Here is a 17,579-nt window from a genome sequence, read left to right as displayed (position 1 = left end):
ATTCTCAATACTTCCAAAGTTAGCCTTCACTCAGAAATAAAAATCTACTACAGAGTTAAAAGCAAACCCCTCAGTGATATTCACAGAGAAGCCCCAGGGAATCTCATAAAAAATACAGGATTCCAAGCACAGTGAAGAGTGTTAAAGGAAAAGCAAACTCAGAATCATGGACAAATTCCAGACCATGCAATCTCTGGTTTTAGCTTACAGGAAAACATCGGTACCGAAGAAACACATCACTGAAACATTATTCAGCTATTCCACATTTTATATATTTGATAAAAATAGCCATTTAGGCCAGGGATTCTCCAACATTTTCCATAGTGTGAACCACAGCTTAGAAGAGATTGTCTAGTGGACACCTCTGATCCTACTTGCAATACTATAGACCACCTCTCCTCCCATATATGATCCTATAAACATTCTTGTGGCAATTACAGTAACTAACCAAATGGAAAAGTAAAACAAGGGAAGTATTTTCCTATATTTTTAGATGTAAACACAGAGGAGAGCCAGCACCATGCAAATTACCAGGTCTCCACAGACCACATTTTTTAACTTTTGTATTATGGCCAAATCTGGAGATGCATGCGTTAATGCCTGGATTTAAGCACGCAAATATCCTACATGGCTTGCACAGAGATCAGGCTATTCACATGACTAAGTCAGGCATGCACACATAGATTCTAAATCCCGAAAGGACCATTAGATCATCTTGTCTAATCTCCTGTATAACATAAGCCATTCATTTTCACCCTGTTATTCCTGAATTGAGCCCAAAATTTGTGAAGAGAATATCCATCTCCTCTGCAACAGATTAGATGGGAGCTGAACTGGCAACCACTTGCACACAAGGCAAGACACTTTCCACACCTCCAGCAAGTCAGTGCATGAGATTTAGATTCTAATGAAGGTTTTTCCTCAAAACATTTGAAGGCCTGCATGATAGGGTGCATAAACTCTGTCCCTGACTGGAAAGGGTTAAGCAGCAATTTGAGGCTTAATTAGTCAAACTCTGCTACATCAGAGTTGGCTGTTAAGCCTGAAAGGGAAGTTTAAAGAGGGAAGTCCAGCAGCTGGAGGCTGGTGTGGAGGGAGTACAGCAGACAGGCTGTCCTGTGGATGACAAGGAGCCTGACTGAAGATAGGAACTGTGATGACCTGCATGCTTGAACCCCTGAGCAGAGCCGGTGCTAGGCATTAGCAGACTAAGCAATTGCTTAGGGCCCCAAGCAGCTCAAGGGGACCCCCATACGCTTTTTTAGTATGTGTTGGGGAGAGGAGAATATTCCTGCTTAGGGCTTGCAAATGCCTAGCACCAACTCTGTCCCTGAGTGAGGCGAGAAGAGCGCCAGCCCCTGGACAGTGGGGTTGTTTGGGACTCAGGAGCCTGTCCCTCAAAATCTATAGGAGCTGAGGTGTGCCTGTGAGGAAGAGGTGGCCTGTTGAGCTTGGCTGGGCTATATAGTTGTGTTGGCATTTCTGTAAGAGTCTCTAAGGCACTGCAAGGAGCTGAACTCTGTAAAGTGGTCGGGCCAGGCCGCACCCACAGCTGGAGCAGGCAAAAGGACAGTGGAGGAAACTGAGGTAGAGTTGCAGCATCACTACATCTGGCTTCCAGGGGAAATGCTGGAGTGGCAACTGTGCTATAGCATGTCTCATGGTTTCTATGTTTATCAATATGCTATGATTCTACAGTATCACTGAAGCTAATCGTTCTATGCAGTGTTGTTTTCCCTGCTTTAGCTCCAGAAGCTAAACCACAGAACACACAATTTAATCTACAGTACCTGGCTTCAGTATTTGCTGCACCACTCTAGCAACGAAGAGGGTCAAAGAGAAAGTAAACCTGAGATTCGGTTGTCTGATTCCATTTTGCACAACATCCATAACATAGAGCAGCTGTAGCACAAGAACAAGGAAAAGAAAGCTCTAGTATTACTCATCACCAGCTAATACAGCAGGACGTTCCTCAATGGGAGTGTGAGAAAATAGGCCTTAACTGTATTTTACAAGTAAAAAAATCAAGCCACAATCCCAGCAGAATGACTGTTCTAAGAATTCCAAATGGTTTTTGGTTTTTTTTTTTAAAGCTCACTAATTATAATCATAATAAACACAGAACGAAGAAAACAGAATAGGAAAGCGGATAACAGATCTTTTAAAAAACCATTATATGAATTCAATCAACTCTAAGTACACATTTCTATAGATGGGAATTGCTAACTCTGGGACAAATGAAAGTGTGCGAGAAACACAATCCCATCTTTGAGGACAGACTAATAATAATACTACACACTGAATCAGCGCTTGAGAAACCAGTTTGCTCACCCACCCAAGGGCAAGTGGAAACTAGAGGCTGGTGAATGTGTCCCTTCGAGGAATGAATTTGCCCTAGAGTGCCTACTATGGCAGGTTCTAATATCATGGATAAGTTAAATCTAGAACATTCATACCTGTCTCTGTTCTCGAAAGCGAGCTCCTTCCAGGTGAGAACGAAAGGAACCCAGGATATAATATGCTGCTGCTCGCATATTGGAATCATAGCTGCTAAGGGCAGCTACTGTTAGGCCCAAAGCATTCACCTCCACAAATGTACGGCATGCCACTACACACTCTGTGGAAAGGACATAAGTTAACATTTGTAAAAGCAACAACTACAAAGGACACGTGGCAGTGCAATTCTTCACATTAACTTCAATTAAAAACATAAATTTCTGAAAGATGAACTAGAAACTGTAAATTTAATTGACTGTAGCAATGCATGGTGAACAATCCACTCCCCAAGTTAGGAAGGGGCATTCTGCACGCACACACACACACACATCTAAACAGGAACATTTTAGTTTCCCTGAAGTCATGTTGGCCAGCCCCTGGAGTGCTGTGATGCACCAGAGCTCGTCTTCAAAGACAACTCAAAGAATTCTGCCTGGTGCATGAAACTGGCCGAGCCTGGGATCAGGTAGAGTGGCTTGTTCAGCTCACGTTCTTAGCTTGCCAAACAGCAACTGTAAGGAAGACCAGGCTATAGAATAATTCAAAGAACAGGGGCAGAATTTAACTAATAAACCGACTCTTGCCCACCCCTTTTCTATCTCTTGCTATCTTTTCTCTTCTCTTGATCACCATTGATTTCAGTAGGTCTTGAATTGGGCTTCAACTCTGTAGCTAAGAATTGTAGCCTTGTGCAACAAGTATATAACAGTGTTTCAGTGTTTATGGGCACCTATCCATAAGAGGGCACCCCCAAAATCAAGAGGTATTACAGTTTCAGATTGCCTTATTTGGATTTCACTTCTTGCAATCTGCTGTACCTCTGTAGATTTTGTCATTTTTGGAATGATGTACTCACTGTAGCACGTTCAGGGCAGTTGTCCCTTTATGGCACAGCTTTGAGTTAGAGTTAGCACGGAGCTGCCTTGCTCAAGGGGGAGTTTCAGGAAGCTGTTCTGACATGGGGGGTGAGGTGGAAAAAGGGGGCAGTTTGGGCCATAGCCCTGCTCATTTCGGAGTGTCATGTACCTCAGGGCGTGCAGAGAGAGCACTCCAGCAGTTCCTACATGCAGGGACACAATCTGTGCCCCAAGGCTGCACAAGGAGATGGGGGCTCCTTGTGCCCAGCCCCTCTTGCACACTTAGAGCAGCAGGACACAATCCAGGCTCCTTATTTGGGAAAGACATTGCTGTAAGTGGAAGACCATGTAAAGTTATGAGTAAGTTCTGGGAAGACTCTATGGAGCTCAATGTCTGATTAATGTTAACTGTAGGGAAAAAACAAACCTCTTGGGCACACCCTGTATCCTGCGTCTGAATGAAGAAACAGTGGGGTGAGTAAAAGCACCTCCAAGAAAAGCATCCTTTTACTGAAAGGGATACCAGAATAAGACATGGATCCTCCCTCTTAAGCTACTAGCCGTGGGCACAGAATCTAGTTTACTAGTTTGAATTATAATATAGGCCCATTGTGATTTTAACATGTAGGGCACTTTCTAATTTAAACCCAATTTACGCCTCCTTTAACTTTCTGAATAAACCTACCTTCTGCATAAAATTTCTCTTGTGTAGTTCCGCCCCACCTGGGCTGAATTTTTTTAAGGGATTTTTGAGGTTAATCAAGACACTTTTAATGAGGTTTTGAAAAAGTGGTGGCATTTCTATCCACTCATAACTCCACACCAACTTGATGTAAACACTCCAGGCTTGTTGTCTATGCTAATCTTCGAGGAGGAACAGAGGCATAGGAGTATTTTTTTCCCAGCTGAATAACAAATGTTTTTTTACTTAGTGGCAACATCCACATAGGTTATAACCCCTATGAAACCTTTAGTGAATGTTTACCAGCTCTGCACTCCCTCTAAACCAAGATGTCTAAGTACGTTCCTAGCCCTTTGATCACTAAAGGTTTATATTTGCCATGGCAATTCCTCCTCCTTGCCCCCAAAAATCACAGGTTATCTATGTCCCCATCCCAACAGCTGTGCTCATTCCCTCCTCAGCTGCCAGAACACCCTATCTCTGTCTCTCGGCTGGCATGTTCCACACACAGCTCTGCGGAAGGTGGGACAGCCAATGGTAGAATCTTCCCCTCCCCACTCTGCACCCTGGCCAGCTCTATTCCACGTGACAGGGCACCAACCTGTGCAACACCACCACTGGAAACGCATTTCAAAACCATCTGCTGGAGAGAGTCAACAGCTGTTCTCAGCACTAACGATTCCTGTACATTTCCCCACGAGCCTCCTGGCTAAGTTAGATCCATCATATTGAATTGGCAGTACTCAAAATGCCTCAGTCTTCCCCCTCATAAGGGGCTCAGTCATGAGCCTGGATGCACAGCTGTGCAGAGGGGGCTCTTCATGCTCCCAACTCCTCCACATGGGATGTCCACATCGTCAGAGTCTGTGCAGGGCAGGAACAGCAGCTGCGGCCAGGTTGCTCTCACAGAGGTTCGGAGGAAATTGGAGGACCTTTGGCTCTTCCCCCCCGCTCCCTCAGCACCAGAAGATAGCTGGCAGCACTTCCTTCCCTGCTCGATTCTCACTCACAGTCTGTTCTCTGCCCTCTTCCTGGGGTACAGTGGCTATGTGCTGTCCTTACTCGGGCTGGGTTGCAGAGTGCCTGTAGAGCCCAAGGAAAGGAACTTTTCCTGGTGCGTTTAACACACACTTCAGAAGAATGATCTGAAGCCAACCAGTCTGTGAAGGGTTCTCTATCCACCCCTTAGCAGCGGCTGATCCAGAGTTCTTGCCTGAAGTGCAAATGCGAGGCCAGAAGCTCTTTAGAGTAGGGACTGTGCCTCACTATATGCCTGGCATAGCCTAGCACAATGGGGCCCCAATTCAGAGTGGAGTCTCTGGGCACTTCTGTCATATACGAACAACAAATGATAATTTCCCATGTTCATATCCCACAATAAAACCTTATTTCAAGGGTATAATCTATGTAACTCATATAAGGATTTATCTAGAAACTCCTCTTCCACTGCACGCATGGCATGGAAATATTTTCAACCAAGCTGCCCTTGGAAAAGGCAATCAACAAATTGATGTGAAATAACAAGCCATTGAAAAAAAAAAGTTAAATGTATGTTTGACATCCAGTTTGTTTAAAGAACCTCGGGAACCACAGTCGGAAAGCTTTTGATAAGATGTTTATCAGATCTAAAGTTAGAGAGAACTGGGTACTTGCACAATTCAAGGCCTTTACTCAGCAAGCAGTAATCATTTGTAGGTTTATAAATATGTACCGATACACTACATAACATCTGTGCACATGATGCTGTACAGCAAGTGCAGGGAGCAGGCACAAAACAGTAGGGGTGATATTTTCAAAAATGGCTCAAGTGACTTAGGAATATATTGGGACTTGGGATCCTAAGTCACACAGGCATTTTTTAAATCCCGCCTGTTAGTCAATAACAGCCAAAAATACGAGGCCATCTAACACTGATCCTGTTAGAACACAAGGGGCATCCTGAATTTCTATAGCTTAATTTTTTTTTTTAAATATACACAGGATGACAGGCTATGTTTTTATTACTGTCAAAAGCATATTGGTCAATTTGCAACACCAACTTAAAACAGCACCCCCTCTCCCTCATTTCCACCTACACAGATACTGTACTACTCAGGTTTATATTTCCTCTCTCTTCATCTGCACTTTTTATTCTACCTTTCAAAGCAATTATATTATCAGATTGCCTTTTGTTTGAGAAGATGTTATTGCTACAGCAAACAAAAGCCAGCTATAGCAATCCAAAGTTTACCCAGAAAAGAACATCATGATGGACATGGGAGAGAAGTGGTTGGTAAATTCACTGTGATAAATGTCTCACTTTGATCTTTAAACATTTTATAAACAGACACAAAGCCCCTTCTGCAGTATAGCAGTTGGGTGTACAGGGAAATTGTGTCATATTAAATTAGAAAAGCAATATTGAGCAAGTGCAAATATCATAATCTCTCTCCTCTCAGATATGGTGCAAACTCTTTCTTTGTAATAATATTGAATTCTTCCTTCAGATGTATGTTTGCAGTTCCTGACAGTTAGGCCTAAAATGTGAGATGAATATATACTTTACCTGGTCTGGTCAATTCACTGAAGAGCTGAAGTAGAAAACAGGGGTCGTAGAAATCATCAAGATCCTTCTCACTTTTATCTCTATACAATGGCACCTGTCCTTCCTGAAACAAAATCCAAAATAGAGAGCTACTACTTGAATTTAAACCAGCTTGATTTCAAACTGCCCTGACAATATCATCATGGCAGCTCACATTAAAGCCCTGCAAATACTAGGCATGGAATCATGCTTAACCACTGCTGTGTTTAAATATAGCTATTGCTGCCACGGTTCCAGTATGTTTGTCCTTGACCAATATGAGCAGAGCTAGCAAACTATGCGAGAGACTAAACGAGAAAACCCAGTGCAACTGTGCCAATGCACAGATGTGGTTTAGACAGTCAAATGTGGTGAGACACTAGATGCCAAATTCTGATCTCGGTTATACTTTGGCAGCCTCATTAAATTCAGTGGTGTTGCACAGCTTTAATCACAGGCAAGATGTGGTCCTACACTGAAATTAATCTGAAAAAAAAATACTGGCTCAGTTGGAAATAGAACAGTAAAAACAAGTTCTGTGAAATGATACCAGCTAATTAATCTTAGCCACCTTGTTACGTATTTCTCAATGCAAACAATGGACTACATCACATTAACATCAGCATGATTAATAAATTACTAAAAGGAAAGGGGCTTTTCCACATCAAAAGAGAATAATCAATAGTTGATCCAAAGCACCTCTGGTGGCAGGAGACGGCGATGTTGAGGGAAATGTAAGATAGTCTTCATCATCTTCTCTTTATCTAGGAGACACAAAATTTCCTCCATGCTTGGCTGCTGCCATAGTGACTTCCCCAGACTCTTGCAAGTCTTGTGATGTTCCACAGCTGCCGGTCCCCACAACAGTATCCTTAAATATTGTTAAAAGTAAGCCCTTAGTTAACAGATAATTAGCATGGAGAGAAAGGCAATTATGGAGATGGATTCAATTTATAAAGGCTATAACTTAGTATTTAAATTTTCCCCTCACTTGTACTTATTATCCTGTGGAAACTTGAAACTAGAATCTGTTTCCCTGGCAACACCTTTCTCATCCAGTCAAAGGCTTTCGAAATTCAGCCTGATGGTGTCCCTTTAGCCACTTCCCAGCCTACACATCAAAGTCTGTACATGCCTCAGGAGACTGATTTATTGACTGTGTCAGTGCCTACCACCACCACCTCCTCACACACTGACCGAGACTTGATCAAACTATACAAACCCCAGAATGTCTTGGAGTTCAATTAGTTTTTTCAAGCCAGCACCAAAATGCCTCCATGACCCCCTTAACCAAGCCTTTCCACCCTCTCCTTAGAAATCCACTTATTGTGCTATGGCTTATTGTTTATTATTTAGATAGGGCCTACAATCCGCTAGGCACTTTATGAAGTCATAAGACAACAAAGACAATGCCACTAATCGCTTACAAGCTATTCAGGCTCCCATCAATGACTGACTATGACTCTGCTGAGTCCCACTCTCAAGCATGTTCCTTGCATTGGTCTGTATTCCCTGCATGCCGGGGCACGGACCATGTCCATCTAAGTGTCTGACTACCAATTTACTTCAGAGTGCAATATTAAAGTGTTGTTTCTCACCTATAAAGATCTAGATGGTTTACAGTACTAGGTACCTCAGAGGCCACTCTTTGCCCCTGTGATAACACAGCAGCTGACAGGCAGGAGACTAGCGGCAGGGTCCTTGACTCTGGAATTAACGTCTGTCCTTACTTCACCTGAGTTCAAATATGCTGACCCTCAGGACAGGCGACAAGGCTTATCTGTTCCCACAGGCTTTTCCATGGGTGGGATGGGGTAGAGTGGGTGAGAAAAAGGAGAGTCTTTGACTTGGTCTACACTAAAATGTTAGGCTGACCAAGATACATCACTCAGGGGTGTGAAAAATCCACAAACGTGAGCGACGTAGTTAAACCAACCTAACCCCTCTGTGTAGACAGTGCTAGGTTGACAGAAGAATTCTTCCCATCGATGTAGCTACCACCCCTCTCAGGGAGGCAGAGTAGCCACAGCGACAGGAGAGGTAGCGTCTATACTGAAGTGTTGCAGCTATGCCGCTGTAGCATTTCAAGTACAGACAAGCCCTTAGTTTGTTGGAGATGGGAGGCGAGGGGGCTGGACATAGATTGAATCTATACTTTGTATGCACTTTGTTAGCAATGCTTATGCAGGTGAAATGATGAAAACGTGCATTTAAAATAAACAGAATGAATAAGCAGCAAAATGCTAAAGGCAGCAGAGCCATTATAACTGCAAAGTGGGCTGGCTGAGCAGCAGACCAAGGACTAAAAGAACTGGGAGACGAAGCAATCCTTTCACCCCCCCAATGTGGTCCTCTCTACACCAGTGTAGTGGCACGAGGGGGAGCTGAAATGCTGTTCTGCACTTGCTCTGTGAATAGTGCCCAGGTTCTATTAATCCAGCACCGTGCACCAACATCAAATTTATTCCCATCCTGAGTTTTGGTCCTCAAAACTTTGGTCCTCAAAGTTTGGTCCTCAAACTTTCAGATTGCTTATATAGCACATATGCTAGCAAAACAAAAGGTGGCAATCAACTTACCTAAAGTTGATAAGACTTAGATCATTCTTCTCATATAACTGAAGAAGCAGTAATATTTTCTGATCTAAAAAAATCAGTAAGACATACATTAAGAATTTTAAAAATAGATCCAATGGAAAATATCTTTAACAATCCAGTACACTTACCGACACCACTCAGTGTTGCACCATAGGATCCTAGTAACACAGCAAAGTGGCTGCTCTCACAGACTGAGGGATCGAGTTTCACTATAGTTGACAATACATCCACTAAGGCCTCTGAAACAAATACGAAATTTTATTTTTAGTTTTTGCATTCTCTATCAGATGGTAGCCAGAGAGAGAACATTTAAACAAACACCTTAAGACTTTGCATTAATATTTACACTTGTGACACAACATAGGCAAAACATTTCTCTATCAGTGCTGTAGGCCACATAGGATACAGAAGCTTCAACTTGAACAACCTCTGTAGAAGCCAGCCTGGTATTTACCATCCTATCTAGGTATTTACACAGACTCCATCATTGCAAGATCTGATTGGATACCAAATTTTAGTGAATTTACCCTGTGACATACAGAAGTGTTACCATCCCTGTTTTACAGATGAGGAGCTAATGCCCAAATAAATTAAGGACAAACTTGCCCAAGGACAAACAGGAAGTCAGAGGCAAAGCTGGGAATTGGACCCACATGTTTTGAGTTGCAGTCCATTGCCTGAGCCAAAAGCCAATCCTTTCTCCCCTACCTGCCATCCACATCATAAATCAAAGCAAAACAGTAACAACCTCTTCATGAGAGTTAGAGAAAGATAGAGGTATAGATGAACTCATGACAGTAAACTTCTGAATTATTGAGGCTAGCTTTTTTGAAAGAGCCAGTCTCCTTGTCCTATGGAAATACTGTCCAACTGACAAATGCATGGAATAACGGATATACTTTCATGAAAAATATAGGCAATCCCTTCCTCCTACTGCATCACTGGAGCTTTCTCATCTTGTCAGGCATTTAAAAGCCATAAAGTTTGTCTAGATTTTGCTCATGACTATCAGTGTTGGCAGTACACATTTGTCATCAACCTGTTCTACTTAGAATTTCATCATCATCTCATACATAGCAATTTTTATCAATTTATCTTAAAGTTCTTTATAAAGGGCAGCTAAATGTTATTCCCATTTTACAGTTGGAGAAACTGAAGGGCAGAGCAGGTAAGTGATTTGGCCAAGGTCACAGAGCAACTCAGCTGCAATGCCAAGAACAGAACCCAGGACTCCTGACTCCCGACTCCCAGCCCAATACTCTATCCATTAGACCTTGCTACCTCTTTCAGGTTAGGACTGAACTAGATTCCTCATAGGAGGATTGTTCTAGCAAATACACAAACTAAGAAATTAAAAATTGAAATACAACCAGCAAAGAGCAATATTAAATCCTCTATATCAACACAGATACCTATTTTAAAATTAACGTCTCTTATGTAAGCAATTGCTTAAATAAATACTTAGCCAAATAATATTTCTACCTCCTTGATCTAATCTACATCAAGGTCAAAATTCTGGTCCTACTGAAATCAATGGCAAACTTCCAGTGACTCCAGTGAAGCCAGGATTTCACCCCAAGTCTTCATCAGTAAGAAATAACACCAAAGAATGCTTTTAAAAGATATTAATGTTTAAAACTGGCATTCATGAGGAAAAATACAACATTTAAATAAGCAGAGGAGAACAGGCAGGCTTTGAAATGAAATGCTAATAACAATTTGGGAGTTATTTTAGTAGCTTGGTAAATATGTAGATGAGTAGGTAACTGGATGGATGGAAAACAACACTGACAAGACACTATTACTATATATAGCTGAAGAAAAGAAAGAGAGATACCTCTTGTCTGAATCTTCGTGTTATCTTCTTCTCTTGACCTCAGCATGATTGACAAAAATAAAGAGTGCTGCGTGATCATCATGTAAAGCCTGGAGAGCTTGACTAATCTCTGACTAAGCGGGCTCTCTTTTGTGTACAACAATTGCACAGCAGCATTAAGAGTTTTCAGAAATCCACGATCTCTGTAGCGATACCTTCAAAAACAACGATCAGAGGAAACTCAGATTTCAACCAAAGGCAAATTTACTATTCAAAATAGTGAAACACAGCATAGAAAGCAAATAAAAAAACATAGCCCAATATTTCATTCAGTTTGTGAACTAGCCACATCTTAAACTTCACAAGAAAGGACTATTTACAGTCAGAACAGCAATCTGCTGTACAGGCTTTACTACAGGTTAGCATTTCACAAATTTTATATTAAAACCTTCATTTGATAGTAATCCCTCAGCCCTACATTTCTATCTCCGCATAAGGTAAGAAGACTCCCCCAAATATTTATTTCTTCTCACCTCTCTTTTTCATTGGTAAAGGGAAAGTGCCTAATCTTGACTTCATACCAGAGTAAACAAGGAATATTTTAAATTAAAAATCATGGGTTACACTAGTTTAACTAAGAAAGTAGGAGCAGTTCCAGTAATTTGCTACCGCACACTAACTGAAGGCCAAGTCTGGCCTCAGTTGTACATGAAGTCAATGGAGTTGTACTGAAGTGAATGGAGATTGTGCCTATCAATGGGGCTAATCCTAAAAAGTGACTGTCATCCTCAAGTCCCACTGATTTCTGTAGAAGTTGAGGGCACTTAGTACTTTTTTGGATGTGCTTACTACACTGTAGGATTAGGCCATAACTGATAGGATGTGGCCCAGCAAACATTACAGAGTGCCTATTCCATCTTTGCTCCATCTCAACAGCAATACAAAATTACTTACTTAAGTCCCATTTTCACAAGACTGTGCCAGTCAGCCGGAACCACTTCATTAACAAAATGCTGTGTGGGTAGTAAACAACAAGTAGTGATATGTAACATTCAATATGAAGCAGAGCAAAGTTTCCATAGAACATCAAGACCTCAATTTTCTGTTGAACACTTTGGAGCCATGATAGCAGAGTCCAACCAGTTTCAAGGGTTTAAAAAGTACCAAAAGCAAAATACAACTGTTCTGCTTATGTCAAGCCTTAATGCCTTTTTTACTACCTGGTACTCGCTAGTCTTCCCATGTTTCTCAAGCAATGGTCTAAGGCTATGTCTACACTACGGACCTTACAGCGGCACAGCTGAGCCACTGTAAGGTCTCCCATGTAGCCGCTCTGTGCCGGTGGGAGAGAGCTCTACTGCTGGCATAATTAAACCACTCCTAAGGAGTGGCGGTAGCTATGTCAGCAGGAGAGCGTTTCCTGCCAACATAGTGCTGTCCACACCAGCACAGGGGTGGGTTTTTTTTCACACCCTTGACCAACAAAAGTTTTACCGACACAAGTGCTAGTGTAGACATAGCCTATGCTGTTACTTTAGATCAGGGATCGGCAACCTTTGGCACGCGGCCTGTCAGGGAAACCCGCTGGTGGGCTGGGATGGGTTGTTTACCTGCAGCGTCCGCAGGTTCGGCCGATCGTAGCTCCCACTGGCCGCGGTTCGCCGTTCCAGGCCAATGGGGGCTACGGGAAGCTGCGTGGGCCAAGGGATGTGCTGGCTGCCGCTTCCCGCAGCCCCCACTGGCCTGGAACAGTGAACAGCAGCCAGTGGGAGCTGCGATGGGCCAAACCTGCGGACGCTGCAGGTAAACAAACCGTCCTGGCCCGCCAGTGGATTTCCCTGATGGGCCACGTGCCAAAAGTTGCCGATCCCTGCTTTAGATAAACACAAAATTTCAAAGACTCAGAACTATTTCCCTGAGAAATGCAATAATGTAAAAGCAAAACATTTTTAGAGCAAAATTACAGATATGAAGTTGGGACAACATGGCATCTGCAGCCAACTTCTTCCAGAAAGAAACTCCGTGTCAGGGGTGGAGGGGGAAGACTACAGGGTATTCCATCTTCAGCTGCAAAGGAATTTTTCATACCACAGCACTTCAAATATTAATCACACCTTTCGTTTTAAGTTATATGTTCCCTTGCCTAATTACACTGCAAGTATCAGAACCTCCTCTCACCTATTCCTTCTCCCTGGGACCCAAAAGAATAAAGGGCTGATGCTGTGAGGTGCCAGGTGTTCTCCTTTCCCGCTGATGGTGGGATTTGAGGGTGTTCATCGCCTCTTAGAACTGGGCCCTTATTTTTTTACAGCTCAGCGAGAAGGAATAGGTGAGATGTTACAATACGTGCAATATAACTGGGCCCTACAAACAGAAGCATAATACAAATCACATCAGCTAATATGAGACAGCAGCAATTCTGACTTCCTTAGAACAGAAGTTTCTAGCTTGTGTTAATGTAGCCCACCACTGTAATGCAGTACCCATATTTACTACTGTTATGAACTAACACTTCATTTTGCAGGGGGAGGAGGGATCTTTAGTCAATTTAGGTAACAGAACATTACAAAGATACAGTACATTTGAGTTTATCTGTAGATCAGTTGTGGAAACCTTTAGGTGGGATCTACAGTGGACATGGAGCAGCTATGTAATAATTTTAAGGAATACCATGTTTGACAGTCATACAGATACAGTTTAGAACTATGCTGGATTAGTGGAATGTTTATTATATGCCTGTATTGCTTTAAGTCAATGGGAGCTGTCTCCAGGAAGAAGACAATAGCTCCTGGATAAGAACATTCCAGCACACACTTGAAAGACAATGGGGAAAGCTATTAGTTTCCCGGAGGCTACATTCAACTAAGTTGCAAGTCTTGTTTTGCCAGCGCTGGTAGCTAACAGTTAAAAAGTTACATGTTGCCTGCAAAGGGGAGGAGGACAAAAATGTAACAGGATTTCAAGACTTTGTCCCTGAAGTAGAGAGAAGAACTAGTTTGGGGGTTAAGAGAACAGATTATGCCACTTGCCCCGAGGTCTCTGGGGGTGTCTGGGAAGCTTAGGCCTACCAGGATCCCAAGTGGAAGTTGGATTGACACCTGGTAAGCTAGATATGCATGTTTTAAGATCTTTTTCTCTGAAATGCTGTAGTTCTAAATAAACAATACTTTGCTTTATAAAGCTGTCCAATCACAAGGTAGCATGAGTCATAGCTCCTAGAGAGAAGTGCACTGCAGGTGCTGACCACAAGTCAGACCTGCTGAGGTAATCATCGTTAGTACCAGGGCCCTGTCTGAGAGTGGGAGAATTGTGTATTTACACCTCAAGAGACAGGTGATGGCCTGAGAGGAAGTGCACACAAAGAGACCAAAGGGATAACAGGGGCAGTTAGCCCAGTATCTGTAAAAGCATCCTTTCCTTTTACTATTTAGGACCTGATCCTATATTCCTTACGCACCTAAAGAAAATCTGAGGTGCACAAGGAATACATAATTAGGAACTTACCAGGCTGCCACTGAAGTCAACTGGATGATTGTCGTTGACTTCAGTGGGAGCAGATTCATGCACTTTGTAAGAACACTTCTACTTTTACAGCATTTTCTCTCTCTCTCTCTCTCTTTTTAAATACCATCAGGCACTGATCTTGAGAGGTACTGAGCATCTCAAAATCCCACTAACTTCAATGGTAATTGCAAGTGTCCAGCACTTCTCCCAACAAGACCCAAAATTCTTTTGCATTAGGGTCTTGCAAGGCCAGTTACATACTGTACAAGCGGCACACAAAATACCAAAGAAACCAAGACAAGTGCAACAACTTCATTTACATAATATAAAAGCACAATAAATGTTCTACTGCAGTAAGAAAAGTCCATACAATCAAGGTTTAGATTAAAGCAAATGGAAAGGAGTCTCACCAATAACTCTTCTAGCCTCAACAGCATGGAACTCTCTGTTCCTTGGTTGTTTTCTTGTTCTTTACTGATGTTATATGTGGTGATTAACCACTTTATACAGGCTGCCAAGAGGCTTTTCTTCCAGGAGTGCAACTCCTCAGCAGAGTTCTCCAGCACTCTCGATATGGAATCTGCCACAATCCAGCTGCAGAAAATTCAAACGTTAGAAGAATGTTTTTGTTTGTGTTAATTTTACCCTGATTTTCTCCACATATTTGTAATCATTTGATTTTATGCATAGGGACACCTAAGCCCCAGATGACCAAAGAATCACTCTCTTCTAAAGCTCATGATAACCATGTAATAAGTTAGTCACCCAGGAATTTACATGGCCAGTTCTTCCCTCATGTTCCCCCAGAGAGAAGTACTGTCACATCTGTTATAAACCCAGCCATCAGCTTAAGCAGGGACAGAAAATGTTTCGATCACTTGCCCAAGAACAGAGCTTGTGGAAGTGTACTGGTCAGGAAAGTATTTTTACTGGTCCCAGCTAAGTACTACCAGACCTTAACGCATAAGTCCTTACAATATTTTTTGTCACTATGTTTATTATGCTATTGAATGTTAACTTTAAAAATGGCTCCAAAGTTCCTCAAAGTTTAAATAAAACTTAATATGGGTATCTGTGCTGTGGCTCGCTTTCCCAGCAAGACATGTGAGGCTGTTGTAGCTTTATTCTGCTGTGCTATAAACAGTTTATTTCTAAAGCACACCAATTCAATTAAATGGAGAAAACACCAGGCTTTGAATTCCTGATATTTCCCCACACACATTTAATATCACTGAACCATTGTACATCTTCATGAATGAGGAACGTTTTATTTAAAGTTTTGGGGGACTTTTGAGATTTTTAAAAATATTTTTACATGATCTACATAAATTGAAGGATACCTAGGCTTAAAAATACTATCACACTTAGACAGTAGGTTCTTTGAAGCAGGGACTATCATTGTAGATGACGTGTGTGTGTTTATGTACAGTGTCTATAACAATGTTTTATGCAACAAAATGACAATTCCAGGCATTACATTACTTAAAATGCAGAATCTGGAAATAGAACTTGCCTACCTCTTGTAATTTTCTGCTCTCTCAAGAGTTCCAGGTAACTGGTCAATTAGATGAGCTAGCGCTTCAATTTCTGAAGACTGTACCAGCTTGGAAAAAACTTGCAACTTCACGGCTTTGAGTTCTTGTGATGGCTCTGTATCTAGAATTATTTTTGACAGTTCTTTCCACAAAGCTACTCTCAATACAGGTACAACAGCTGAGGAGACTGTAGGAAGAAAGAGTGCAAAGAGACACAGGGATGTCATTGTAAGCTCTCTGGCAGTGCTCTCAACTCAAACTGCTTTATGTGTTCAACGGAATGATAGAACACAGACTGTGGGCCTATTGTGAGAAAGCGCACACAGTGTGAGACAGTAACAGATCTATGAAGTGTTTGAAAAACAAATGTTCTGTAAAGTGTCTGGTATCTCTTTCAAACACCCACTAGCCAGAGAAAGCATTCTCTTCCTTCTCCGGCCCTTCACCAAGCAACACCTCTCTTGAACCTCCTGTAAGCTGGGTCTGCTACTCTACCCCTCCCAGACTCTGTTGGCTGCTGCTGAGGATTCTCCACTATTTTACACCTTTTCCAGACACAAGCATCCTTCCCCATCGTCAGCTACAGCATGTCTGCCTCTGCTGTTGCCTGTAACCTTCCTTATCAGTAGGAGAATGAAACAGGTATGATCCTGGTTAGTTTAACTGCAGCACCTAATTTTCTGAAATGCCACTGTGACACCGACCAGATTTGTGTCAGTTAATTCTGCTGCTGATTGGGAAAACTCAGAGCACCAGCAGAGCTACTGGAACTGTCTGAGGTTCAGGAAGGCATCACTGTATTGATTTATATTTGGAAATTTATTTTTCCACCCCCAGGGCTAGAATTTTTATTTTTAACATGACAGATAAAATTCTGCTGAAATGGATCGTTTCCAACATTTTACACCCAACCACCCAACCAGATCGACAGGGTTTATTCTAAACTGGATAATTATCTAGACAGATTTTAAGATGTGTTATGCTTTGAACAGCTGTACAGGGCTCAAGAAGAGCCCGGGGCAACTGCAGCTAGCACTGTTCTATTTGAGTCTATGTGGCCCAACCTGGTGGTGGCCCTTTAAGTACTACTGCAATAACAGTCTAAAGAATAATCATAAAATGTCTCTGATTTTCATTATCTGCTGTTCCATTCATGGTGCAGACAGACTGATTCACAGATTTTTAAGTCCAGAAGGCATCACTGTGATCACCCAGTTCAATGTCCTGCATAAACACAGACCACAGAATGTCACTAAAAAGCTCCTGCATGAAGTCCATATTCTGGCTGAGCTTGAGCAATGGTTCTCAAACTGTGGGTTGGCATCCCAAAGTGGGTTGCAACGGGTCTCCAGGGCTGCCGTTAGACTCGTTGGGGCCCAGGACTGAAGCCTGAGCCCCACCACCCGGGGCCAAAGCCTGAGGGCTTCAGCCCTGCGTGGCGGGGGCTCAGGTTACAGGCTTCAGCCCCAGGTGGGGGGGCCATTGGGCTTCTGCTTTGTCCCCTTCCCCCCCTGCCCGGGGCGATGGGG

The 17,579-nt window shown here is 42.5% G+C and overlaps 1 protein-coding gene across 2 annotated transcripts in view; it reads right to left on the bottom strand.

The window, feature by feature from the left end:
• The window catches only part of URB1 (URB1 ribosome biogenesis homolog), a 70,628-nt gene that overhangs the window by 11,752 nt on the left and 41,297 nt on the right, over positions 1-17,579 (bottom strand). For both annotated transcript variants that reach the window (XR_005226260.2, XM_037905183.2), the window contains exons 23-32: positions 16,033-16,237; positions 14,926-15,109; positions 11,966-12,024; positions 11,033-11,226; positions 9,324-9,434; positions 9,178-9,241; positions 7,298-7,469; positions 6,581-6,683; positions 2,457-2,617; positions 1,791-1,902 (exon numbers count right to left, since the gene is read on the bottom strand). Coding sequence is in view for 1 of the 2 variants with exons in the window: in XM_037905183.2 (XP_037761111.1) it covers positions 1,791-1,902; positions 2,457-2,617; positions 6,581-6,683; positions 7,298-7,469; positions 9,178-9,241; positions 9,324-9,434; positions 11,033-11,226; positions 11,966-12,024; positions 14,926-15,109; positions 16,033-16,237 (1,365 nt within the window). In the remaining variant the exon portion in view is untranslated. The remainder of the gene's footprint in view (positions 1-1,790; positions 1,903-2,456; positions 2,618-6,580; positions 6,684-7,297; positions 7,470-9,177; positions 9,242-9,323; positions 9,435-11,032; positions 11,227-11,965; positions 12,025-14,925; positions 15,110-16,032; positions 16,238-17,579) is intronic.

The sequence above is a fragment of the Chelonia mydas genome, chromosome 1, assembly GCF_015237465.2.
Source record: "Chelonia mydas isolate rCheMyd1 chromosome 1, rCheMyd1.pri.v2, whole genome shotgun sequence".
NCBI classification, from domain to species: domain Eukaryota; kingdom Metazoa; phylum Chordata; order Testudines; family Cheloniidae; genus Chelonia; species Chelonia mydas.
This window is presented reverse-complemented; position numbering and strand designations above follow the sequence as displayed.